This window comes from Symphodus melops, assembly GCF_947650265.1.
Source record: "Symphodus melops genome assembly, chromosome: 5".
Classification (NCBI taxonomy): domain Eukaryota; kingdom Metazoa; phylum Chordata; class Actinopteri; order Labriformes; family Labridae; genus Symphodus; species Symphodus melops.
In genome coordinates, this window is record NC_136695.1 from 29,286,946 (window position 1) to 29,310,248 (window position 23,303).

General features: G+C 46.6%; 2 protein-coding genes across 2 annotated transcripts; one reads left to right on the forward strand and one right to left on the reverse strand.

Annotated features, from left to right (window-relative positions):
• Window positions 1-1,601: 1,601 nt before the first annotated feature.
• On the forward strand, window positions 1,602-17,620 carry dpy19l1l (dpy-19-like 1, like (H. sapiens)). The gene is made up of 23 exons (XM_079344502.1): window positions 1,602-1,626; window positions 2,526-2,944; window positions 3,271-3,295; window positions 3,652-3,739; window positions 4,685-4,822; window positions 5,294-5,414; window positions 6,749-6,842; window positions 6,964-7,021; window positions 8,568-8,659; window positions 9,446-9,545; window positions 10,652-10,729; window positions 12,154-12,240; window positions 12,464-12,523; window positions 12,635-12,715; window positions 13,049-13,150; window positions 13,226-13,297; window positions 13,984-14,063; window positions 14,242-14,266; window positions 14,578-14,697; window positions 14,782-14,956; window positions 15,065-15,164; window positions 15,990-16,115; window positions 16,268-17,620. The coding sequence occupies exons 2-23, from the start codon at window positions 2,728-2,730 to the stop codon at window positions 16,437-16,439; spliced, it is 2,211 nt and encodes a 736-aa protein (XP_079200628.1). The 5' UTR covers window positions 1,602-1,626; window positions 2,526-2,727; the 3' UTR covers window positions 16,440-17,620.
• Window positions 17,621-21,079: 3,459 nt separating this feature from the next.
• Window positions 21,080-21,595, reverse strand: LOC306824039 (fucolectin-1-like; the record flags this gene model as incomplete). Its single annotated transcript, XM_079343998.1, has 2 exons — window positions 21,080-21,230; window positions 21,366-21,595. 2 exons carry the CDS (start codon window positions 21,593-21,595, stop codon window positions 21,080-21,082), a joined length of 381 nt encoding a protein of 126 aa, XP_079200124.1.
• Between the last annotated feature and the right edge of the window lie 1,708 nt (window positions 21,596-23,303).

Genomic DNA, 23,303 nt, shown 5'->3' on the forward strand with positions numbered 1-23,303 from the left:
GAATCTGTCATGTGTCCGTTAATCGCAGCACCGTGTGCAACATGGACGCAGCGTCCATCAGCTTCCTTTCATTGAACACACAGCAGACGACACAGCTGTGGTTTCTCCATGTCGTCTGCCGCCACAGCGGTCAAAAATCCTCAGCCCATCGGGGGTCAAAGTGACCTATCCATCTACCTTTACCCGATAAGACAGCGACACCTATTGACACAAGAATTACAGTTTGACCCAAAAACATAAAAAATGGTTCTTCAATGTTTGATTGCCTGTTGTTTTTTTTTTTTAAGGCTTAACGCAGCTCAAACGCCCGATTCTGCTTGTTCTGCACAGTCGAATCGCCGGTAGAGTTACCAGGGTGAAAAAATGACAAACAACGTAACTTATTAGTTATTTCAGAATGAGGTGTTTTCCTTCCTATCTTAGTGAAGACGAGGAACAATCGGCTGTCAGCGGTGGTCTTGATCAGTCTTCATTTGAAATCCACAAGACCGAGTAAAAATACGTTCGATTCCGAGACGAGATCTTCAAAAAGTAGTCTTGAGGCTGATTTGGTCGATCTTGAGTACAGCAGGACAAAGTTGAAATATCAGGAATACTTCTCTAATTAAGAGGATCTTTAGCATTTGACAGTTAGAATACAATTTTGGGCCTGCAGTGATTCCATATGTAACGTAATTTATTGCATTTTAATTATGAACTATGCATTTTAGGTTGCCTGCTGACTACAGTTGGACATAAAGACTCAAGCTGCTCCTTTCACTGTCCACCAAACAATAAACTGATAAACCTAACTCGTCCCTGCTTTGACCTGCAGCTTGAGTTTGCATCAGTCAAGCTGAGCCTCTGTGACGATGAGGCGCTGCAGCAGTGACACCTCGTGGTTGGGGAACGATTGTGCAGTTTGAACAACAAGGTCAAAGGTCAATCTAGGACTCCTCTGATCAGCATTTATCATCATTATGCTCGTCATGAATAATCTGACACTAAACACATTCAGAAAATTAAATCCATCTTTGTTGTCCATTTTTTGCCTCTTATATTAAGTGCAAAGAAATATCTCTTATCCTGTGCAAACAAAAATACTCTATTTTACTTTTTGGGACTTCAGGGCTCCCGTACTTTATAGCAGAGTGATTTATTGTGATTTCGATTGTTCATTGCGAGTTATTATCAGATTGTAATGATCTTTATTGTCAATTTTTCAACATGTGCTGGACATACAGAAAGAAAAATCAGAAAAAAGCCACGTTGTAAACTAACAGTAGAAAGATTTTGAAAATATATACAAGTATAGATTTACTAAACTTTCAAGATACCGTGCAAATATGTGCATTTTGAAAAAACACAAAAGCAGCAACAACAAATGAGCGTGGACTTGAATGAACCACAGTTAAATAAATATAAGGCACAAACTTATCGAATAAGATATTAAACATTTGGTTTTGTATTTTAAGAGTTTCTCTGAGGCTCCGGTACCGTCTGAGGCTCCGGTACCGTCTGAGGCTCCGGTATCGTCTGAGGCTCCGGTACCGTCTCCCAGAAGGCAGAAGAGTCCGTGTGATGGACTCAGTGAGCTGCTACCTGCTTGACTGCGTTGCCATGGTCACCACCTGAAGCTCCTTGTAAGTAAGTAAGTAAGTAAGTAAGTAAAATTTATTTATATAGCACTTTTCACAGGCAGGGGCCACAAAGTGCTTCACAAACAGGGTTTAAAACATCACAAGCAACAAACAGACAGTACAGAGATCATAACAGCCCTAAAAGAGACTAATTAAAAGCCTGGACAAACAAAAACGTCCCCAGTTGACTCTTGAAAGTGTCGGAGTCACATTGAACAGCATCCAATAGGCCGACGTGGATTGACGTCTCGGAGGTAGTGTCCGTGTTGCGGAGCGGGACTGGACGAAGGCACATCCAGCGGTCACGTGAGCTCCAGCTGGTCCACGCTGGAAAAGCCGGCATAAACACGGAGGTAGGCGATGGCGATGAAAACCCCTGATCATGGCTCCAGCACTGTGAAGGGTCCAGGACACCTGTTGAAGTGCGGGCAGGCGGCAGCGAGGACACGCCGACGCACACATCGAGGAGAGGAATCTGGCGCAGGAACCGAGCGTGGTCCCGGCAGCCGAAGACGACGGAGCCCCCGGCAGCCGCAGCACGCCCTCGCTTCACTTGGATACCGGACCGAGAGCCTCTTTTTCTGGATCTCCTGCGGGTCCTACCCGGCACCCGATACAGCACCAAGTAGTCAGGTGAGACGGGATCGATTTCAAACGGAGGCAGAAATGCCTGTTTGTAACGGTCCCAGGTATGAAACATGTCCTCCAATGACTCTTTGATACGAAATAAAGAGTCCCGATCATAGGTTAGTAAAGCCAGGACACTTCCATTTGTCATCTGGGCTGCAAAGATCACATATAGAGAAAAAATAATCATCAATAATCTACAAAACAGAGAGCGAACCGTGGCAATGCCAGTCACAGGCGCCAGTACGGTTTGGTCTCCATGGCAACTATGAATTGTAGTAACAGTTAACGACCAGATGGGGGCGCTGCCTCATCAGATATGTACGAGGAACCATTCAAAGCATCGCTCAGGTAGTAAATAAAAAAAAGGGGGGTGGGGGGGGAGCAGATCCGAGGAGCAGATACGAGCGGCTGTGTGTAGTCTGCTCGTCTCTCTCTCTCTCTCACACACACACACACACCTCGGACCGGACCGGACGCCATGGTGGCTAAAAACAGAAAGCAGACCGGGAAGAGTCCGGCGGCGGACCGCGACAGGAGCCCGCTGGTTTCCCCTCCTGGGAAGAGTAACCCGAGGAGAGCAGGCAGGGAGGGGAAAGGCTCCAACAGCTGCCATCCAAACGGACTCCACGGCACCAGGAACAGGCTCGGACTGACCCCCTCAGAGACCAGCAGGCTGGGGACCAGTCTCCTGCTCGGTGAGTTAGCACCGTTAGCATGCTAACCGCGAGCTAACAGCTGCTAGCGCTCAGACACGGATCAGCTAACATTAAGTCAAGCTTTAGAGCTAGCTCCACAGCGTTAGCCACCTGTGCAGCTCCTCTGTGTGTGTGTGTGTGTGTGTGTGTGTGTGTGTGTGTGTGTGTGTGTGTGTGTGTGTGTGTGTGTGTGTGTGTGTGTGTGTGTGTGTGTGTGTGTGTGTGTGTGTGTGTGTGTGTGTGTGTGTGTGTGTGTGTGTGTGTGTTCACAGCTCCTTAAAGTTCATGTGTCATGTTTTAAAGTGTTATTCTCTTTGTGTTCACAGCTGCTGTCTTCGGGTATCTTCACTGGTATGTCCCTCCATCCTTCAGCTCTCTCTCTCTCTCTCTGTCTCTGTCTCTCTCTCTCTCTCTGTCTCTCTCTCTCTCTCTCTCTCTCTCTCTGTGTGTCTCTCTCTCTCTCTCTGTGTCTCTCTCTCTCTCTCTCTGTCTCTCTCTCTCTCTCTCTGTGTCTCTCTCTCTCTCTCTCTCTCTCTGTGTCTCTCTCTCTCTCTCTGTGTGTCTCTCTGTCTCTCTCTCTCTCTCTCTGTCTCTCTCTCTGTCTCTCTCTGTCTCTGTCTCTCTCTCTGTCTCTCTCTGTCTATGTCTCTCTGTCTCTCTCTCTCTCTCTCTCTCTCTCTGTTCACTCTGTTCTCTTTTATTTTCAGGCTTCATCTCTCTCAGCTGTTTGAGAATGACCGACACTTCTCTCACCTGTCCAGTCTGGAGAAGGAAATGGCCTTTAGGACAGAAATGGTGAGCAGATTATAATGCTGTTGTTGTTGTTGTTGTTGTTGTTGTTGTTGTTGTTGTTGTTGTTGTGTGCACTGATTACACTGTTGTGAAAGATGATGCTTATTTCCTGAAGTGTGTTTACATGGACTTGAGTGTCCCGGTTATGATCATACTCAGAATTATGAAATCTACCTGGTTATTTATATCTCTGTATACATGATCAATAATAATAAGTGTCCTGGTGTCTGATTAATACCATATTTGTATGGACGCACCTGATGTTTATTTTTTACACCACAAACCGCGGACATTTAAAAATCTGAGAAACATGAGAACACTGTGGCTTATACATAAATAATTGAGTTGTAATAAAAATATCCCCTAATTTAATTAATTCACTTTTTGAATCCAAAATAAACTCAAAGTCCCAAACAAACGAAATGTGCAACGTGATCTAAGAAAGTTCAGTCTAAATTGTCTTTTTAGTCCACAGAAGAAGAAGGAAGCCGTCCCGTGACAGTCCGTGTCCGTTCACTCGTCCAAAAGGTCCAAAAAAGTAAAAAAAAGAAATCCAACAGGTGGACGATGGATCGACTGACATACCAGAATAAACCAGGGCGCGTGCCGGATCTGACCGTAGTTATTTAGCCAGTGTGTGGTCTGTGTTATAGTTATTTATTAGCGAAACACAAAACGTATTCCTCGCCGCAGAATAAGACGCCATCATGTTTGTTATGATGCAATATGGCGTGTTCATGCTTCCTGAGTCGACAGTGAAGCTGTTTTAATGAGCAGACAGAATCTCGTTCCTCCCTCATCCTGCTGTGAGCCGCTCCCATCTGCCGTCTCCTCCTCTCTGTAAATGCCTCCTCTTGTTTTTTGTTTGCTTTTCACTCCCTCGGCTTCTTCCTCGTGTTGTTGGCGTTTTCTCTTTGAGTTAACGGAAGGATCTTTCCTCGGTTGCAGGGTCTGTACTACTCCTACTATAAGACCATTATCGAGGCTCCCTCCTTCCTGGGCGGCGTCCACATGGTCATGAACGACCGGCTGACCGAGTACCCGCTCGTCATCAACACGCTGAAGAGATTCAATCTGTACCCAGAGGTGACGCTTTTTGTCTTTTAGTAGAAACACACTGTTAGCATTAAAGATCCAGATTTTATTTTGTCCCTTCAGGCTCCCCGTAGACAGCGGTCCTCAGTGTCTCCCTGTAGTCTGAGCTGACCAGTCCAAAGTCAGATCCACCTGATGACATCACACGTTGACCTTTGTGACCTTTCCTCTGAGATTAATGAAGGAGATTCTCACTCTTACCGTGAATGATGTCACTCTGCTGGCGTCAGTAAAACCTTTATTTTAAGAACTTTACAGAGGTCGAGTGTGGACGTCCAACATCCTAATTATTATTATAATTATTAAATATGGATTAAGATGAAAAAACGACATTTACTTTGAAATAAAGACTCCACGTGTTAGCACAGGAACACGATCACGCTTTAGTGGGAATCCTTCAGCAGGACAGAGAGGCCGTTTAAAGAGGCTTCACAGTGATTGTGATCCGGCTCCGCTCCACAGGTGGTCCTGGCCAGCTGGTACCGCACCTACACGGCTGTGATGGGATACTTTGGGATCCCCACCAAGATGTGTTGGTCCATAAACAGAGGAGAGGGACTCACTCCTGTGGACAGCTGTGAAGGTACCGACGGTCTCCATGGAGCTCAAATGTCATCTGCAAACACGCTGTCTCACACACACACACACACACACACGCCGCTAACTTTTACAACACAGCACAGTCTCCCTCTAAATCGAACAGATGACTAACGTCTATCTCAAAGTGTGTGTGTGTGTGTGTGTGTGTGTGTGTGTGTGTGTGTGTGTGTGTGTGTGTGTGTGTGTGTGTGTGTGTGTGTGTGTGTGTGTGTGTGTGTGGATTCATATTGTTTTTGTATTTCTCTGTTTCAGTGCTGAAATATTTCAAACCTCACAGTAAAAAAAAAAAATGAAGCAGACAAACAAAAACTGCCAAACTCCCGCAGTACCTGGAGTGTCCACTAGAGGCTGGCTGCAGTACCTGGAGTGTCCACTAGAGGCTGGCTGCAGCAGCACAGGAAGTCACATACACACCCATTCAAACAGCCTGTTTTTACAGCAGACATGAACATGTTTACAGCCTGCTATCAGAAGTTTTGTGCGTGTGTGTGAACGCCTCGACCTCGTCAGATAAGACGTCGCTCGTGTTGATACAGAAACTTTCTGGGGTTTTTTGCCTTCCAGTGTTTAGATTTAGACTTAGTGAGAAAACACTTGTTCTTGTTCCTAAACGAGCAGCTGGTGCGTCGGGTTGACACAAAGCCGGTGTCAGAGAGCTGTTTCCTCGCCGTGTGATGACAAGGCGAGCAGCGAAAGCAGCTTGTTCCTGCAGCCGCTCAGCGTGAAAAAAACCTCTAAATATCGACTCCTCTCGTGTGTTTGTGTTCAGCGCCTCGCCAAAATAAAGCAGCGGCTGACAGTTACCACTAATGTTCTCGTTTTCTGTAAGCTCTTTCACGCGAGGCGGCTTGCATCAGGTTTATGTAAACCCCCCCCCCCCCCCGGCTGCACTAATGACGGGAACGCACGCGTTGCAGTGGCACAAAGAAGAAGAGCTGACAACAGCTTAGGATGTTTGTCAGCAGATTTCCTCTTTGAGGAAACGTTTCCACAAACAAACAGAAAGATTTCCGTCAGCGAGGGTTTATTTTCTTCCCCCCGGGTCGATGGATTCATCGAGTTCAGCGTCTCGTTTGACAGCTGCTGCTGCCGCCGCCGTCATTAACTCCAAATGACGGGCTGTTGATCTCATGTCACTTTGTAAATCTGTAAAAATGTTGTTTCTGTGTGGAAGCCAATAATTCTGATTCTGATGGACCGTAAGTTTTTCCAGTATAGAGCTCGTTGACTCATTGTGAAGTGGCGTGCACGGGAAGGACTCATTCGTCGTCTTCAGTGACCTTTAGTGACCTTTAGCCTCTCTCGTTTGTTTTTCAGGGATGGGGGATCCGGCGTATTTCTACGTGACCTTTGTGTTCCTGTTGAACGGAGCGATGATGAGCCTGTTCTTCGTTTATGGCGCCTACCTCAGGTACCTCCACGTCTGTTTCCTGTCGCTCTGTCCCGCACGCTCGGATGAATAAATCAGCCGGGATCTTTACCGTCTCTGATCTCGCATCCCGCCTCTTTTCCCCCCGTTTGTCTTTTTGCAGTGGCAGTCGACTGGGCGGCATCGTTACCGCGGCGTGCTTCTTCTTCAATCACGGCGAGGTGAGTGCTCCTCCCTTTACTACCCGTGTCAGTGAGTTGGGAGAGTGTGTGCGAGTCACTCGGAGAAGCAGGGGGCGGGGCTTAGGGACTCATTTCAGCCCCTCAAAGGAGCTCAGAGCTGCTTTTGGCCGACATTCAAAGTCCCTGCGCCCGCCTCCTCTTCCCTCCACTCTCATTCACAACTACAAGGAATCAATACACACACACACACACACACACACACACACACACACACACACACACACACACACACACACACACACAGGAGTATAGATGGTTCAAAGCTCATTCTCTCTTCTTTCCTTCGAGTACAGCGGAGGAGGATTTTCAGGAGCTTTGTTGCTTCTTCTCCTAAAAGACGTTTTTCATCCAAAGACAGAAAGAAAATAGAAAAACAAAGATTTGTTTTTTATTATTTGGGTCCTTGAAAGAGTTTCTCCCGACCGCAGAGCGGGAGAGTTTGTTTTTCCCCCACACATCGACGGTTCCAAGGTGGGGCCGCCCCCCGAGAGCGTGCGAGGACCTCACGGCTCCGTGCAGCAAAACAAAACTCGTGTTTGAATAAAACAGAACCAGATCCGCTTCAGAGAGCGAGCAGGTCCGCTGTGCACCCCTCTTTCAAACGCACCCGTTAAGGAGACCAAAACAGAAACGTCTCACGGCTTTGTTGGTTTCTCCGAGAACTCTGGTCCTGGACTCTGTTACTGCGCTCCTGACACTGGTCTGGTCCCTGGTCCTGGACTCTGTTACTGCGCTCCTGATACTGGTCTGGTCCTGGACTCTGTTCCTGCGGTCCTGACACTGTTCTGGTCCCTGGTCCTGGACTCTGTTCATGCGGTCCTGACACTGGTCCCTGGTCCTGGACTCTGTTACTGCGCTTCTGACACTGGTCTGGTCCCTGGTCCTGGACTCTGTTCCCGCGGTCCTGACACAGGTCTGGTCCCTCAGAGTCTCGGTCCGTGTGGTCTTGAATGCATCACTATAATTGAGTCCTGCAGCTTCAGGGCCGTTTGAACCAGAAGTGAAAGGGTTAAACCTCGGTCTAAGCAGGAAGTCGGCGGTCGGCGTCCCGAGGTGACAAAAACACGCGTGAAGAAACGTCTAGAAATAATAAAGAGGAATTAACAAGCGTCTGACTGTTTCCCCTTTTTCAACCAAACGGATCAGAAGACTCAAGGAAGTCCAGATCAAGTTCTGTCAGACCCCCACGTCTCAAACGTGGCCCCGCCTCCTGTTTGTCAGCTTCCTGTCCAACAGGAAGTAGACCAGCTCAACGTCCACGGGTAAAAGACGGGTTTAGAAGCAGCTTCATCCTCACTCTGATTAGATTTTCTACGTCCACGTCCGTCATATTCACCGCTTTGAATATTAAAGTTAAACTGATAATAAATGATCGGAAATTAAAAAGTTAAACTGAGAAAACGATTCATGCAAATATGTGTAAAATCCAAATGTTTCACTCCAGACACAGAACTTTGTTTTACTTTTGTCTCTTTTTTAAAAAACATCCTGTTTGTTTGTTTGTTTGTTTGTTTGTTGTTGTCAGAGCACTCGTGTGATGTGGACTCCGCCCCTGAGGGAGAGCTTCGCCTACCCCTTCTTGGTGCTGCAGATGCTCCTCCTCACCTACATCCTCCGGTAAAACCAAATCTGCAATACGTGATGTGTCACGTGCGGTGGCTGGCGTTCCTGCGTGTGTGTGCGTGTGCATCTTCTCCGGTGTCATGATTTGATTTGATGAAACACCACGAAGGGTTGCATCTTCATTTTTTACATTTTTTTTATTTTACGACACGTGGCAACTTTTTCACCAGCAGAGACGAGCAGACAAATATAAACTCTTTTTTTTATTTTTATTTATTTTTTTATTTTTTTATCCCAGCCGCTCTGTGCTCAGTAATCCATTTTGTTCTGTCCAAACATTTTCCCGCCCTGTCGAGGATTTTGCCCTTTGAGATTCACAGACTGAATATGCTTCGTCGGCCGGCGTTCATTTCGGACCTTGAACACAGATGACTCGTGTGCGTCGATGTTTCTCAGCTTTAAGCTGAACCAACTCCGTGTCGTGATCCCTGAGGCGAGCTTGGTACATAACCACGACTCTCTCCTCCAAGCGGTGTGTGTGTGTGTGTGTGTGTGTGTGTGTGTGTGTGTGTGTGTGTGTGTGTGTGTGTGTGTGTGTGTGTGTGTGTGTGTGTGTGTGTGTGTGTGTGTGTGTGTGTGTGTGTGTGTGTGTGTGTGTGTGTGTGTGTGTGTGTGTGTGTGTGTGTGTGTGTGTGTGTGTGTGTGTGTGTGTGTGTGTGTGTGTGTGTGTGTGTGTGTGTGTGTGTGTGTGTGTGTTAAAGCATCTTCTCCTGCATCCTTCACACACACCCACACACGCTCTCACCTCTCTCTCTGTTTCTGTTTCTCGTCTCTCTGCAGGACACGGAACCCGAGCAGGACCGCCATGGTCGCCCTGGGCGTCTCCAATTTGTGCTTTATGCTGCCTTGGCAGTTTGCCCAGTTTGTGCTGCTCACTCAGGTAAACAGAGAGCGAGCGAAACGGAGAGAGAGAGAGAGAGAGAGAGGTGTGGACACCAAAGCAAAGAGAGAAAACAGGAACAGACGTTCTTGCAGTCGGAGCCTGAGAGCTGAGATTCCTTCACTAATGAGTGAAGTCCTCCACTTCCCCCCGCTGTCCCGCTCCCAGTCAGTAAGACACCTGCACGGCGTGACGTACATATGAAGCGTGCTTAGAGTCCCAGACGCACATCCTGGAACAGCTCAGGGAACAAGACCGCTCCGTTACCGGATCTGTGTCTGACATTGAGTCAGACACGGTGAGAACGCTCCGGGGTTTCCCCATAACGAAGGCCGTCCTCGTCCTCGTGCATGAACTCCACGGTGCCGGAGCGCCGGAGCGTTTTAAACCAGGAAATCAGAGCGATGCAGAAATGGAGAGATAAAGTAAGAAGCTGTGAGACGTGACAGGAATCATCTCGCCTCCGTTTGACCCTCTCTGCTTGTCAGCCCCCTCAGGGCGCCGCTTCTTCCACCGCAGACATTTTATTTTTATTTAGCGACTGTTATTTCTTTGTTTTATGTTTCTAAGCTGCTAATTGAACCCGTTCACCTCCTTCGCTGTGTGCGAAACACATCCAGAGGCCAAATACGCTTTAACCGCCCACACTGCTCGCTGCTCGCTCTGAACACATTCACTCAAACTGCATTATTATAATATCCTGTTTTAGGAGGACTTACACTGTTTATAAGTCTCTACTCATGAACAGTAATAATTAAAGACTTCATTGTCACGATCATCGGGTTAGAAAGAGACGAGACTTGGACGGTTCGTAGAGTCAGAAATCTGGGAGAAAGGGGGCGACCCGGTGGCTCAGCGGTTGTGGTCCTGGTCACAGCGGCCGTGGGTTCGGGGTTCGACCTTCGCTGCATGACGTCCTCCGCTCTCTCCTTCCAACATGTCCTCTCTCTCCTCAGCTGTCATATCTAATAGAGGCTAAAAAAGGAAATCAGGGAGAGAGAGATGCTACAGGTCGGATTCGAACCCGGGAACGTCCGATGTGTTTGTTTTTACTCGCCGTTCTGGAGCGTGTGGTTAAGGATTTTTTCTCTCTCTCTCTCTTTCAGGTGGCGTCTCTGTTTGCGTCTTACATCCTGGGTTACCTCGGCGCTGCCAAGATGCAGTCCATCCTGGTCACTCACATGGTACGGTCAAAAACACGTCACGTTTGTTAAATCTCACTGGAAACCGACCTGGTTCACGTTCAACGCCAAACCCGTGGTCGAAAGCAGCAAAGACACGAGACGTGTGAGGTCGTCACGTTTCTCCTCAGCAGCCGAGGAGGAGACCCGAGCAGAGGGCGGAGGTTTGAGGTGTTTGCACGTTAGCTTTCCTGGCGTGCAGGAAGTCCCCGTGACGTGCTCCGCATCCGTGAAAGTGTTTCCTGCGGCGTGCTCCGCCTCCGTTCTCCTTATCTCGCTCAGCTCGCCGGCCGGGAGACTTTCATGAGGCGTCAGAGACTTTCAGGGGACGGCGTTCTCGTTTTAGCATCACTGTTCACAGAGAGGCCAACGTGTGCGTGCGTGCGTGCGTGCGTGCGTGCGTGCGTGTGTGTGTGTGCGTGCGAGCTGGTCGTCCCTCTGCTTCACGTCCTTCTAATCCCCTCGGCGTGCCCGGCTCGAAGCGAGTGACTGTGCGCTCTGCAGATAAGCAGAAGACCCTCCGTGCTGAGATGGTGCAGATTTGTGTCAGCCGAGTCCAAACGGCTCTGCATAATTTAGTGTGTGTGTGTGTGTGTGTGTGTGTGAGAGTGTGTGTGTGTGTGTGTGTGTGTGTGTGTGAGAGAGTGTGTGTGTGTGTGTGTGTGTGTGAGAGTGTGTGTGTGTGTGTGTGTGTGTGTGTGTGTGTGTGTGTCCTCTACGACCTCCAGAACTCCTAACGAGCGTGTCCGTTAATCACACCAACAAGCGCTCATGAGTGTCGACTCTTTTCGTTACTTTGCTCATTTAAAACATTTACGGCACGTTGGTGGTCGCTGTGACTCCTCCCCCTTTCAGACCACGTGTTTTTGTTAACGAGCACAGGGTGGCGAGAAGCCAAAGAACCGACAGTCGACTGACTCTGCTAGCATCGAGCCTCTAACTGTTAGCGTGCGTATTCAGCCGTTACCATGACGACAATAGGCCGCAGAGAGGCTCGTTTCATTCACGCTCGTCGAGGTAGGTTAACTGATCCTGTCACAGATCACGCAGCCTCGGCGTGTGCACCACGTAGAGGCCGCACGCCTGGCGCTGCGCTTTTTCCTCACGTGAAGGTTATTCAAGGTTATCACGCCGCCTCTCTGCCTCCATGATGGCGAGCGCTATTTCTTTCTCTCCTCACAGAGGGATTAAGCATCAAGATGGCCGTGTGTCTGCAGCTTATTGCATTACTTTAAATCTCTGTTGTGTTTCTTATTGCTGGAACTTAAAGCACCCAGACCGCCACCGTGCTGCAGAGAAACCCGTGATGATGTTCTGAAATGTTTATGTATTTTATTTTGAAGGCGAGCTGCAGAAACTGTGTCTGCCAGGCTCAGATGTCTGCGGTTGTTTCTCACGGCGGCGTCTCTCCCGTCTTCCTCCCGCAGGTCACACTCGGCGTCTGCTTCGTCCTGATGTTCGGCAACTCCATGCTGCTCACGTCCTTCTACGCCTCCTCGCTCGTCTCCATCTGGGTGCGTGACATCTCAAAGTGTGAACGTTCAAAGATGATCTCAATCAGATCGATGAACAAAGACGGTGAAACAAAATGAATTTAAGTCCTTTTTTTTCTCTCTCTCTCTCTCTCTCTCTCTCTCTCTCTCTCTCTCTCTCTCTCTCTCTCTCTCTCTCTCTCTCTCTCTCTCTCTCTCTCTCTCTCTCTCTCTCTCTCTCTCTCTCTCTAACTCTCTCTCTCAGGCAATCATTGCACTGAGGGTTCAGTTTGCTCAGGTCTTCAGACCGGGCTTCATCCTCTGGGTGTGTAGAAGTTATTAATCTGTTTTTTTAGTTTGCTGTTTTTTTTTCTTTTCTTTTTTTTTGCCTGCATACTCGTCAAACGTCCTGTGTGCGTGTCTTCGTCCTCCTCAGGTCATGCAGGGCTTGGCGTGGTTCGGCTCCACCGTCCTGCTCAAATTCCTGCTCTCCTCCGTCCTGTGTGCCTCCGATGATGTAAGCTGCTCAACTCTTCATCTGGGAAAAAAAAAAAAAAAAAACTGCCCACATTCAGTTTGAAGTGTGTTTACTAAAACAAAGAGGAATTCACCATCTCACCCAGGACCTGTTTGTTAAACTGACTTTAATTTTAAATGAGTGAAAAGAGATCAGGATCAGATCACAGGTTGTTTTTTTAGCACATAAACAGCTGTAGCAGAACTCGTCCTGATGTGACTCATTTTGTGTCTAAAGTTGACTGTTTAGATTCTGTTCACCGCTGTAAACACAAGCTGTCCTCGTGTGTGTGTGTGTGTGTGTGTGTCTGTGTGTGTGTTCGGTCTTCTTCAGGCTCACATCAGCGCTCTGATCAAGTCAAAGTTCACGAGCTACCGAGACTTCCACACGCTGATGTACACGTGCGCCGCAGAGTTTGACTTCATCGAGTTGGAGGTGAGGACTCGAGTGTCCCGCGTCTCACAGGTGTCTCTGCGTCGTGTCTCACTCTGCGTCTCCTTCTCCCCTCAGACTCCTGTACGCTACCTCAAGACGTTACTGCTGCCCGTCAACGTGCTCGTGGTCGCTCTGATCGCTTGGGCGGTACGTTTGTTTTTGGGTTTTTTTCTACCTGCAGCAGATGTGTTGGAAAGTGACGGCAGTGTGAAGCCAACAGGAAGAAGTTCAAACCAGTTTAGAGCCTCGAGACGCCGACGGGCAGGAAGACAGAATGAATCAATCTCCCTTTCTCTTTTTTTTTTTTTTTTTTTTTTTTAAACTTTTTTTCAAAAGTAGGAAATCAAAATGTGCACGTAGATGTACAAAACAATAAATAAAAAAATAAATAAAAATATGCAAAACATTAAGAAAGACAACTAAAGTAGATAATGGTGTTTAATTCATCGAGGTTTGCAGCTCAGTGGAAAAAAAAAATTAGCAAAATTGGAGGAGAATTTTTTTTTTTTTCTAATGAATATCATAAATTAATTAAAGTAAATAAAATGGTAAAACGAGTTTCAGAGCAGAGAAGCAGAGTCGCATGTTACAGTCTGAGCCCTCAGATATTAAAGTCGAGGGATTTATCCCTTATGCTCGAAACATGGAATATTAAAAGGGCGAAACATCAAACAGGAAGTGTGTGTTAGTGGAGCTGCTCTTCTTGTAGTCTAATCTCATTACGGCCTGCTCACGCTGAGAGGACACGACTTAGCATGACGCTGTTCTGAGGATGAGCTTCTCACGCATGTTAGGCTCATTAAAGACGTTTGACTCTGACCCGTCCTCCTCAGACTCTCCAGGATGTAGTCCGCTTCCTGAGGGACGGAGGGAAGGCGTCTGCCAGGACGGAGGATGCTGATGAAGCTGCAGGGTGAGCATTGTGAGGATTCCTCGCTGGTGTTTTTTTTTTTTTTTTTTTTTTTTTGATGATTTCATCACATTAAAAGATTTTATGATTTTCTTATTTTCATCCTCCAGATTGTAAACATTTGTACATCTTTTAGCGGCTGTTGATTTTAAATGAATCTGTTGTTGTTTTTGTGTTGCAGGTCGGAAATTGTTGGAAAAGGAGAGGTGAGAGAAAATACCTTCTAGTCTCCTGAGACTATTGTTGTGTGTAAGTGGCACCATGTGGTCACACGTCCTGGATGTGGTTACACAGTGTGTCTGCCAAAGCGTTAACAAGAGGAGCAGCTTCTCAAAAGATCAGAGCTTCACTGATGGTTTAACTTGTGATTTTATTATAACAAGGCTTAAAAACGTGATGACTGATGGGGCGGTAACGCATAGCAACCGTGTGAGTCCAGCTTCCAGCAGCCATGGAGACGAGATGGTCAGGATTTAACGCTGACTTCCTGCTTGCTGTGTTTGTTGTGGTTCTGCAGATGGTGTACCACAGCCTGCAGCTGGTGGCCTTCACGGTCTTAGCCATCCTCATCATGCGTCTGAAGCTCTTCCTCACGCCCCACATGTGCATCATGGCCTCGCTCGTCTGCTCCAGACAGGTCAGTCTCCATCCTGCATGTGTCTGATGGTTAGTCCTGTCTGAGCTGCACTCATACTCCCTCCCTCTCTGCTCGCTCTGTCAGCTGTTTGGCTGGATCGGAGAGAAGTTCAAACACCAGGTCGCCGTGTTTGTAGTCCTCGCCATCATGGCCGTTCAGGGCGTTGCCAACCTGCAGGCTCAGTGGGCCATCATCGGAGAGTTCAGCAACATGCCGCAGGAGGAGCTGCTGGACTGGATCCAGGAAAACTCCCAGCCTGGTGAGTGAAGGTCCTCCTCAGTCTACAGCTTCAGGACCGCCAGCAGATGCGTGAAGAACATGGCCGTTCATTCCGCTTGTGTGTCTTTGCTTCTGTTTTGTGATGCAGATTCTGTGTTTGCTGGCGCCATGCCCACCATGGCCAGCGTGAAGCTTTCGACGGGTCGGCCCATCGTTAACCACCCCCACTATGAAGACGCTGGTCTCAGGTCAGTCACATGTTCTCGTATTTCCCGTTGCACTCCGAACAAGTTGGAACGCTCATATTTTTAAGAGCAGGCTCAAGACCCACCTTTTTAGTCTAGCTTTTAAATAATATTTATTCATTTTATCTGTTATGATTTTAGCATTTTATGTTTACTTATATCTTACCATCATTCTATTGGTTTTAGCTTTATTCAGTTTATTGTTTGGCCTCATTTTAAAAGTTTTATGTATTTTACGTCTCTTGCCAGTGTTTCCTCCGAGGGAGCCCTCTGTGTCGGGAGCGGTGGAGGGCTGTGGCTGCCTGGGCGCCGTCCTGCGGTGTCTGGGTGGAGGTCAAGGGTCTCGGCCCCGCCTCCCCTGGGCACCCTGTGATGGTGCCCCTGATGGCCGCGGCCGATCTGCCGCTCTCGATGCAGACGGCTCCTCTTTGGCGTTTACTTACCTGGTTCATCCGTACTCAGCCTTCTGTCCATATCATTGATGCTGGTGTGTGTGCGTGTGTGTGTGTGTGTTTAGGTTTGCGCGTGTGTGTTGGAGCGTGGGGTGACTGTGAGTATGAGTGTAATACTGTTTGTATGCGTGGGGGGTGGGTGGAGGGTGGGAATGATTTTAATGTGATTTTAATGTGATGTTAACATGTAAAGCACTTTGTGCTACTTTTAAAAAGTATGAAAAGCGCTTTATAAATAAAGTTTGATTTGATTAACATTTCATCTTTGCACCTTTCACAAAGTCACATCGTACCACGGATCGTCTTTCTCCCCTGAAGGCCCAAAGTCTGCACGCAGCATCAAGTCCCATTCATTCATTGTGTTGCTGGTTTGCAGGGAGAGAACAAAGCTGGTGTACTCCATGTACAGCCGCATGTCTGGAGAAACGGTAAAGAGGAATCTGATGACGCTGGGAGTGGACTTCTTCGTCCTGGAGGATTCCTGGTGCACCAGGAGAACCAGGTACTCGCTGACCCAGGGTCGCTCTTTCTTTCCCATTTATAAGAGGCAGTTTAATGCTTTCATGAATCATGTTTTTTTTTTTTTTTGTATTAACCTGGATCGACCTTCTTTCTCTCTTGACCTGTTTCTCCTCTTCCTCTCGCTGTGCACAGACCTGGATGCAGCATGCCGGAGATCTGGGACGTGGAGGACCTGGAGAATGTAGGTAGAGTCCCTCTCTGCACCCACATGTCGAGGAACTCGCGGCCTCACTTCACCACAGTGTTCTCGAATGACATTTACAAAATCCTCAAAGTCCCCAAGGCCACCAAAGATCTGAGATAACATGACGGGATGGATTCTACCCCAAACTTTTTTTCGATCTTAGTTCACATCTCATTCGCCGGTTACTGCCATTGCTGCTTTTTTTTTTTTTTTTTCCCTTCCTTCTTCTTACCCTTTACAGCGCTGTTCAGCTTTTTCCGGTGCTCTGACACCCTGACGAGCGGACGTACAATCAGTTTGACATAACTCACTCTCCATGAGACTCTTTCATGGCTCTCATCCTTCTCTGTGTTTGTGATTTCAAAGTCTCCCCCAAAGATTCCCATGACGCTCTCGTCCACGCCACGGTTAAAGACTCGCTTCACGACGGTTCTCTGCAGTATTTCTGTTACATAAAGCTCTTCTCCATCTTCTTCCTCTCGCGCAGAAGAAGTGGATTTTGTCCGACGGGACCAATCAGTGATGTCCACATACTGTGAAGCTACGCCTTTTTAAAAACCCGACAAAAGCAGACTTCTTCTTCTTCTTCTAGTGTTACGCACAGATCAGCAGCACACTGTTTTTATAATTTATTTGTGCGACTATTTTTATGCAAACTTCAACGTGTTACAAGAAGCAAACAGTGTTTTTAACGTCTTTGGTCAAACACGGAGAGTTCTGCTGCCTCTGTGTCTAAAAGCTTTCCTTCTTTAAGGCTCAGTGTGTAACCTTTAGCTGACAGTAGGGGGCGCTGGTGGTATAGTGGTCGCTGCGTGCGCTCCATGAACGGAGGCTTTCGCCCCTCTCTTCTCTTTCCCCCGATGTCTGACTCTACTCCTCGCTGACTGTGAAATGACCGCCTGGTGAATTTGTAAAAAAAAATAAAGCGAAAGTAGCTGAAAACAAAAACCTTGATTTGAGAGGAACAGTGGAAGTGAAGAGGAAAGGTAGACGTGCAGCAGAAGTGCTGAGTCAGGAGTCAAACCAGCACCGGGTGCAGACTTTGTTCCACCACCACATGGTCAGTGACGCACTGCCCCTTTAATTCAATGATAAACAATAAAAAAAAAAAAAAAGAAGCTTGTTGATTTCCACCTGATTTTCTGTGTCGATTCCTTTTTGTACATAGCCAAACGATTGTTTTGTAAAATACTGATGTACAGCCTTTAAAAGGTTTTTTAATGTTTCTTGATTCTGATGGTTTTTGCCAAAGTAAGTCTTGTAATAAAAGCTGCAGATTTGGGGTCCTGTAGCACATGAAAGCTGTGCGTTTGTGTGACGACTTGTGTAGCTGTCGATCTGAACTATTTGTAGCAGTGCATTTCATTATAACGGTTGTTTTTTTTTCAGTTTTCTGCTTTCGGCCACATGAATGACGTTTAGGGAAATGTGGCTTCTCTGCTGTCATGCAGCGAGATCCTGAAAAGAAGGAGAACCAATCCTGTGTCTAAGGGGTTAAATCTGAAGCTACGGTTGTTTAGTCGTTGAATTCAAATGAATAGAGATGATCTGTTTAGTAAATGACTTGTAGTTCAGCTCCTCAGATCTGTAGCTTGGACTGTCGCTGACTCTCCTTTATTAGCTTGTTTCACTTTTATCACCACTGAGCAAGAGCGTCAATTTTCACCCCAGCAAAACAAACCAAAACAAACCACCATGATGAGCATTTCTTACAGCCTGTCCGAACAGCGTGCGACTTCATCAGCTTGATCCTTTTGTTTCTTCTTGGGGGTGACGTAACTGCCGGGCGCACCGTTTCTGTTTTTCGTACCTGTCTCTCGTATGAGCAGAGGAGCGACGAGGAAGGAGAGCGCTCTGAAAGCTGCTGACACTCGTTAGCTTGTTGTACAAAGTGGAGATGGTTGTTCCTGGACTTGTGTCAACACTGAAGTGTATTCAGCTCACCGCGAGCGAGTGTTGTGAGTTTAGTCGAGAGCTCGTCAATGCAAAAGCAACACACATCCCGTTTGTCCGCCTTCAAAATAAAAGCACTTCGTCTTCTAATGTTTACTGGGGGAAACTAAAAATCAGAAGTAAATATTTAAAGGATGCAGTTTCGACATGTCCGACATTCACATGCTGTGACGACCATTTCAGTTTTCTGAAGGTTTTCTGTTTATGAAACAACCTCTTCAGTTTCTCTCAGCGTAAAAAATAGTTTGAGTCCATCAGATTGTTGTGGTACGATGCACCTTGATGCAGAAATTTAAAAGAACAAATCGGATCAGTGAGATGAAACTTTTTATAAACAAAGATCAAAAACACCGTGCCAAACGAAGATGTCAAACTGACTGTGCACACGTCATGATACATCTGTGAGGACTCATTTCAGAGCTGTTTGTTTTCCTTGAAGGTTTCATTGTGTAGAAAAGATCCAGTGAATCATCCTTCCGTTTGTAAGGAAGTCCTGAAACACTTTGACATCAGTCGTGAATCCTAGATGATGCAGGCGTTTGTGTTTCAGATGTCTTTTATAATGTTTCTCTATTTTGTCTGTATTTTGAAAAATAAAGTTTGCAAACAGCACAAAAACTCTTTTGTCTTTCTTTATGTTTTTTTTTTTTTATTGAAACAATCTCAGAACAAGTGACTTTGTGTCTCTTACGACCAATCAGAGAGCTCCCTCTCGTAGCAATTGTTTCTGGGCTACTTCCATTATGAGAGACTTTTGCCTGGACCGAGTCTTTTCAGTGCATCACTGTGAAAATGCAACCTTACTTTTGTTTGCAAACACAGTTATAAGATGCACGAGAGTGACTTTAAATATCCAAATTGTGATACGGTAGTACTTTTCCTTCCTCTTCGGGTGAAATCAGTGTCCTCGCTCCTCTTCATCATGTGTGTGAAGTGTGTTGTTGTAAATCCACTCTGATCCTGTATCTGATCATGTCTATAAACCCCTCTATTTCAGCCCTGCTCAGAACAGCCTGTTTCTGTGTCTGTAGCTTTAAATATGTAAATGAGCTGTGTCTGACCACGCCCCCTCTCTGGAAGGGCTCGGGTGTACTCGCTGCTTTCTGGCTCCATGTCCTATTGTTTACAGTGAGAAGGCAGACTCAGAGGGCAGAACAAACACCTAGCTGTGGGAGTGTCACCCACCTGGGGGAGGGGCTACTGCCCTTTGTGATGTCATGAAGGGAACATCTCCAAACGGCCTGTTTGAGCACACATTTTCTGGAAAGTGGGGCAGGCAGAAAACGGAGAGGATGGACTTTTCTCATCATTGGGGGGTTTGTAGACAGACTGGGGACACATTGCTGTATTGTTACGCCGACGACGTCCAATTCTACATATCAACCAAATCCATCAATTCTCAGACCCATTCCACGTAACTCTTTCCAATACCCATTCCTGGATGCAATCAAATTTCCTCAAACTGAACTGCACCAAGTATGACATCCTCGTATGTCCCAATTCCCTCACCTCTACAGCAAAAGACTTCTGCCTGTTCTTTGAAAACACCACCCTCTCACTCTCACCCCACAGTCCAAACATGGGACTCATCTTTGACAACAAACTCGCATTAAACTAATCACAAACAGCTTTTCATCACCTCAAGACTACCGCCCACTTTCGCCCCCTCTCTCTAGTCCCCTGTAGCTGAAACCCTCATTCATGCCTTCGTCACATCACGCCTCGATTACTGTCACAGCCTCCTATATGGCACAACCACCAACCCCCTCAATAAACCTCAGTACCTCCAAAACTCTGCTGCCCCTTTCCTTACACGTACCAGTGACCACATCATCCCTGTCTTCCAGAACCTTCACTGGCTCTCTATCCCGTTCCATATCAAATTTCAAATCCTTCTACTCACCCACAAAGCACTCCATAACCACGCCCCCTCTTACCTCAAAAACATGCTTCAACCCTACACCCCTTCCTGTACCCTGACTGTCCCGAGGACCAAGCATCTCTCCTGGGGAGACAGACCCTTCCCAGTTGCTGCTCCCCCACCCTTTGGAACTCACTCCCACAACACATCCAGGACACTGCAGACCCTACCAAACTATGAACACGCCTTTTCCACACTGCTTCTAACTTATTATTTCCTCAGTTATAGTACCATTTTAATCTTTCTCCATTTTCTAAATGTATTTGGGTTGTTTTTTTTTCAATGCTTGTTGATTAATTTTATTGTATGTATGTATGTATGTATGGATTATTTTGCCTCAGATCGAAGCTTTATTGAAGAGAGTAGGTTCAGCTATATTTACCTTACAGTCCTCGGGAAGTGAACCGGCACCTCTCCACCAACAGACCAACTTCCATAATTAGTTTTTAATAATAAAAGAACAAAGAAGCTCAAGTTCCCCAGGTAAATGTTAAAAATAACTGAGTTGTCTTTGGTGACACACAAAAACAATTGATTTAGATAATGATGTGAACTTCATTGTGTTTGTGTAAACCTACTTCCTGCAAAACTACTATAAACTCCTCGTCTTCACCTCCAGAGCCTTCCAGATTTCTACATTTGGACCGGATCCCAACCCGAGTCCCAAAATGTGAAGCTACTGTCGCCCCCTGTCGATTGATATCAGCGCTGACAGCAGCTCTGTCTACTAATGCATAACAACAAAACAAGATGACTTTATCCTGTGACACAACATTTTATTGTTTTCAATGCTAACAATCAAAATGAAGCCGTGTCTTATGAGTTGGATTTGAGTGAGTTTATCCAACATGAGATAAATTCTACCAACTTCAAGTGAATCTTGATGCTAATCCAAGACAGAGCCATAGACCTCCACCTCGCACAGGGTCAGGTACTCCGACCTGTGTGGGATGACCACGTTCACGTAGCGTCCATCCATCCCATTACATTGAAATTCAACAGTCGCTCCGGCGGGGATGTTCTCCAGCACAGCGCACCTGACAAAAGACCAATCAACATGTCACATTCTCTGACTTAGAACAAGACACTCCACACATGTTGTGAGGAGCTCTTACAATTATTTACATTACGTGAATGAGGAGGAGGATATCTGACTTTTGAGTGAACATTACCTGGGGTTGTTGATGCCGTTGAGTTCAAGGGAGTCTCCAATGCGGATCTCGGCTCCGTTCAGTCGTGATGCGTACTGAGGATTTTTGCGGTTGGTTATCTTAACAGAAAACACTTTGTGGGTTGTTGCCAAATCCAGTCGCCACCAGGGGGTGCATTGGTTGTTGGTGTGAGAGCAGGACGCATGCTCAAAATCACTGTCAGTATTCCCATCAACAGCTAAGTGTGCCATGCCATAGTAAAACAACGAAGACTGTGACGCTCTTCCTTTGAGCGCCAGGTTCACTCCTAAAAAATAAAATGCATGCTCTTACAAATATACCTTTTCTTCTGTTTTAATAACTAAAAATTCAACACTGTTTTTTTTTAAATATATTGTCTCTCCTGGCCTTGCATTTACTTTAATGTGTTTCTTTCCAATCTTGGTTAAAATACATGCAGAGCTACTTGTGAGATATCAGACACACTAACAACAACATTGCTTTCTGAAATGTCTTCACTTCTAAAAGATTTCTTTGGGAGGGAAGACCAACACATCTGCCTAAAATCATAAAGTCATAACTGATGTGAAGCCATTCCAACACACGAGTAATACTGTTTCTCTGTTGAGCAGCCAATCACAATCAAGTATCCAACCAGATCAAGGTATGAAGGTGAAGGTTTCGATGCTTTTAACAAAATGACTTTCCTTACTTAAAATAGAACTGTATGAATAAAATCCTCACCAGTCGGGGCAAGGTACCCATAAACCTCCACTTCACAGAGCGTAAGAACTTTGTCATATCCAAGTAGAACGATCGTCACATAACGTCCAGTCGTATGATTCGCCGGGATAATCGTGAATGAGCTGTGTCTAGCTGTGCCTCCGTCGCCTGCGGTGCCTGGGGGGGGTGTGCTGCCTCCGTCGCCTCCGGTGCCTCCGTCGCCTCCGGTGCCTGGGGGGAGTGCGGTGCCTCCGTCGCCTCCGGTGCCTCCAGGTTTGCCCTTACTGAACAGGATTATGCCAACCCTGAAACAGACATATATATTTTATAGCTAACTCTAGGCTAGTTCAGTACCAGGCGTTCAGTGGCTTTAATAGAACTCACCGTGTGTCTGTATCACCGATTTGATAGATGTCTTTGCCGACGTGAACCTCAGCCCCGTTGAGCCTCTCTGAACAGCAGTCTTCTCTGTTATAGACGATGATTTTTTCTATGACGTAGTGGTCGCACAGCTCCACTCTCCACCAGGGGTTAGTCGATGATGTAGTGTGAGAGCATGAACCAGCGTTGTAGTTTGAGTCTCGGTTCCCATCGATTGCACTGTAGGCTCCACCAAAGTTATGGAGATGGCGATCCGACTGAGTTGCTCTGCCATTACAGGCCACATTTTCTGTTGAGGAAATACACAGATTTATATCAAATAGCTTCATGTTGTCAGCTTCATACTCACTCAAAGGAAGTTTTCCCCAACAATGCACATTAAAACTTGTTTAGTAGGATTTTCTGGCATGATTTTACATTTGTCTTGATTCAGTTGAAGGAGAGGAAATGAACGGAGCAGAAAGTTTCCCGCTCTAAACAAACATATTAAGCCCTTTAATGATGTAAGCCCCGTTTCCACCAAGTGGTCCGGTATGAATCAGTTCAGTTTGGTACAACAGAACTGTCCCAAAAAGTAGGACGGTTTGGATCTTTGCCGGCTTTAGTGAATGGAAATGTCAAACAAACCAAACTTAACCGCTTGGTGGAAATGGACTTTAGTTACAACGGGTACTAGTGTTGAGTTCAAGACCACACAAACCTAAACCAAGACCTGAGACCAGAGTGCTCAGAGACCCAGATAAGTTTAAGACCATTAATATTAATATCATCATCTTGTGTGCAGTGGGTGTCACTTATTTAGACCTCCAAGACCGAGACCTTTAAAAAGTGGTCTCGAGACCAAGGGTGATTGTG

What these genes read in the sequence shown, in the direction of transcription:
- dpy19l1l (XM_079344502.1), top strand. Translation starts at nt 2,728, where the DNA reads ATGGTGGCTAAAAACAGAAAGCAGACCGGGAAGAGTCCGGCGGCGGAC. An exon ending in TATGAAGACGCTGGTCTCAG is followed by an intron (nt 15,165 to 15,989) that starts GTCAGTCACATG and finishes GCTGGTTTGCAG; the next exon opens with GGAGAGAACAAAGCTGGTGT. An exon ending in TGGTGCACCAGGAGAACCAG is followed by an intron (nt 16,116 to 16,267) that starts GTACTCGCTGAC and finishes CGCTGTGCACAG; the next exon opens with ACCTGGATGCAGCATGCCGG.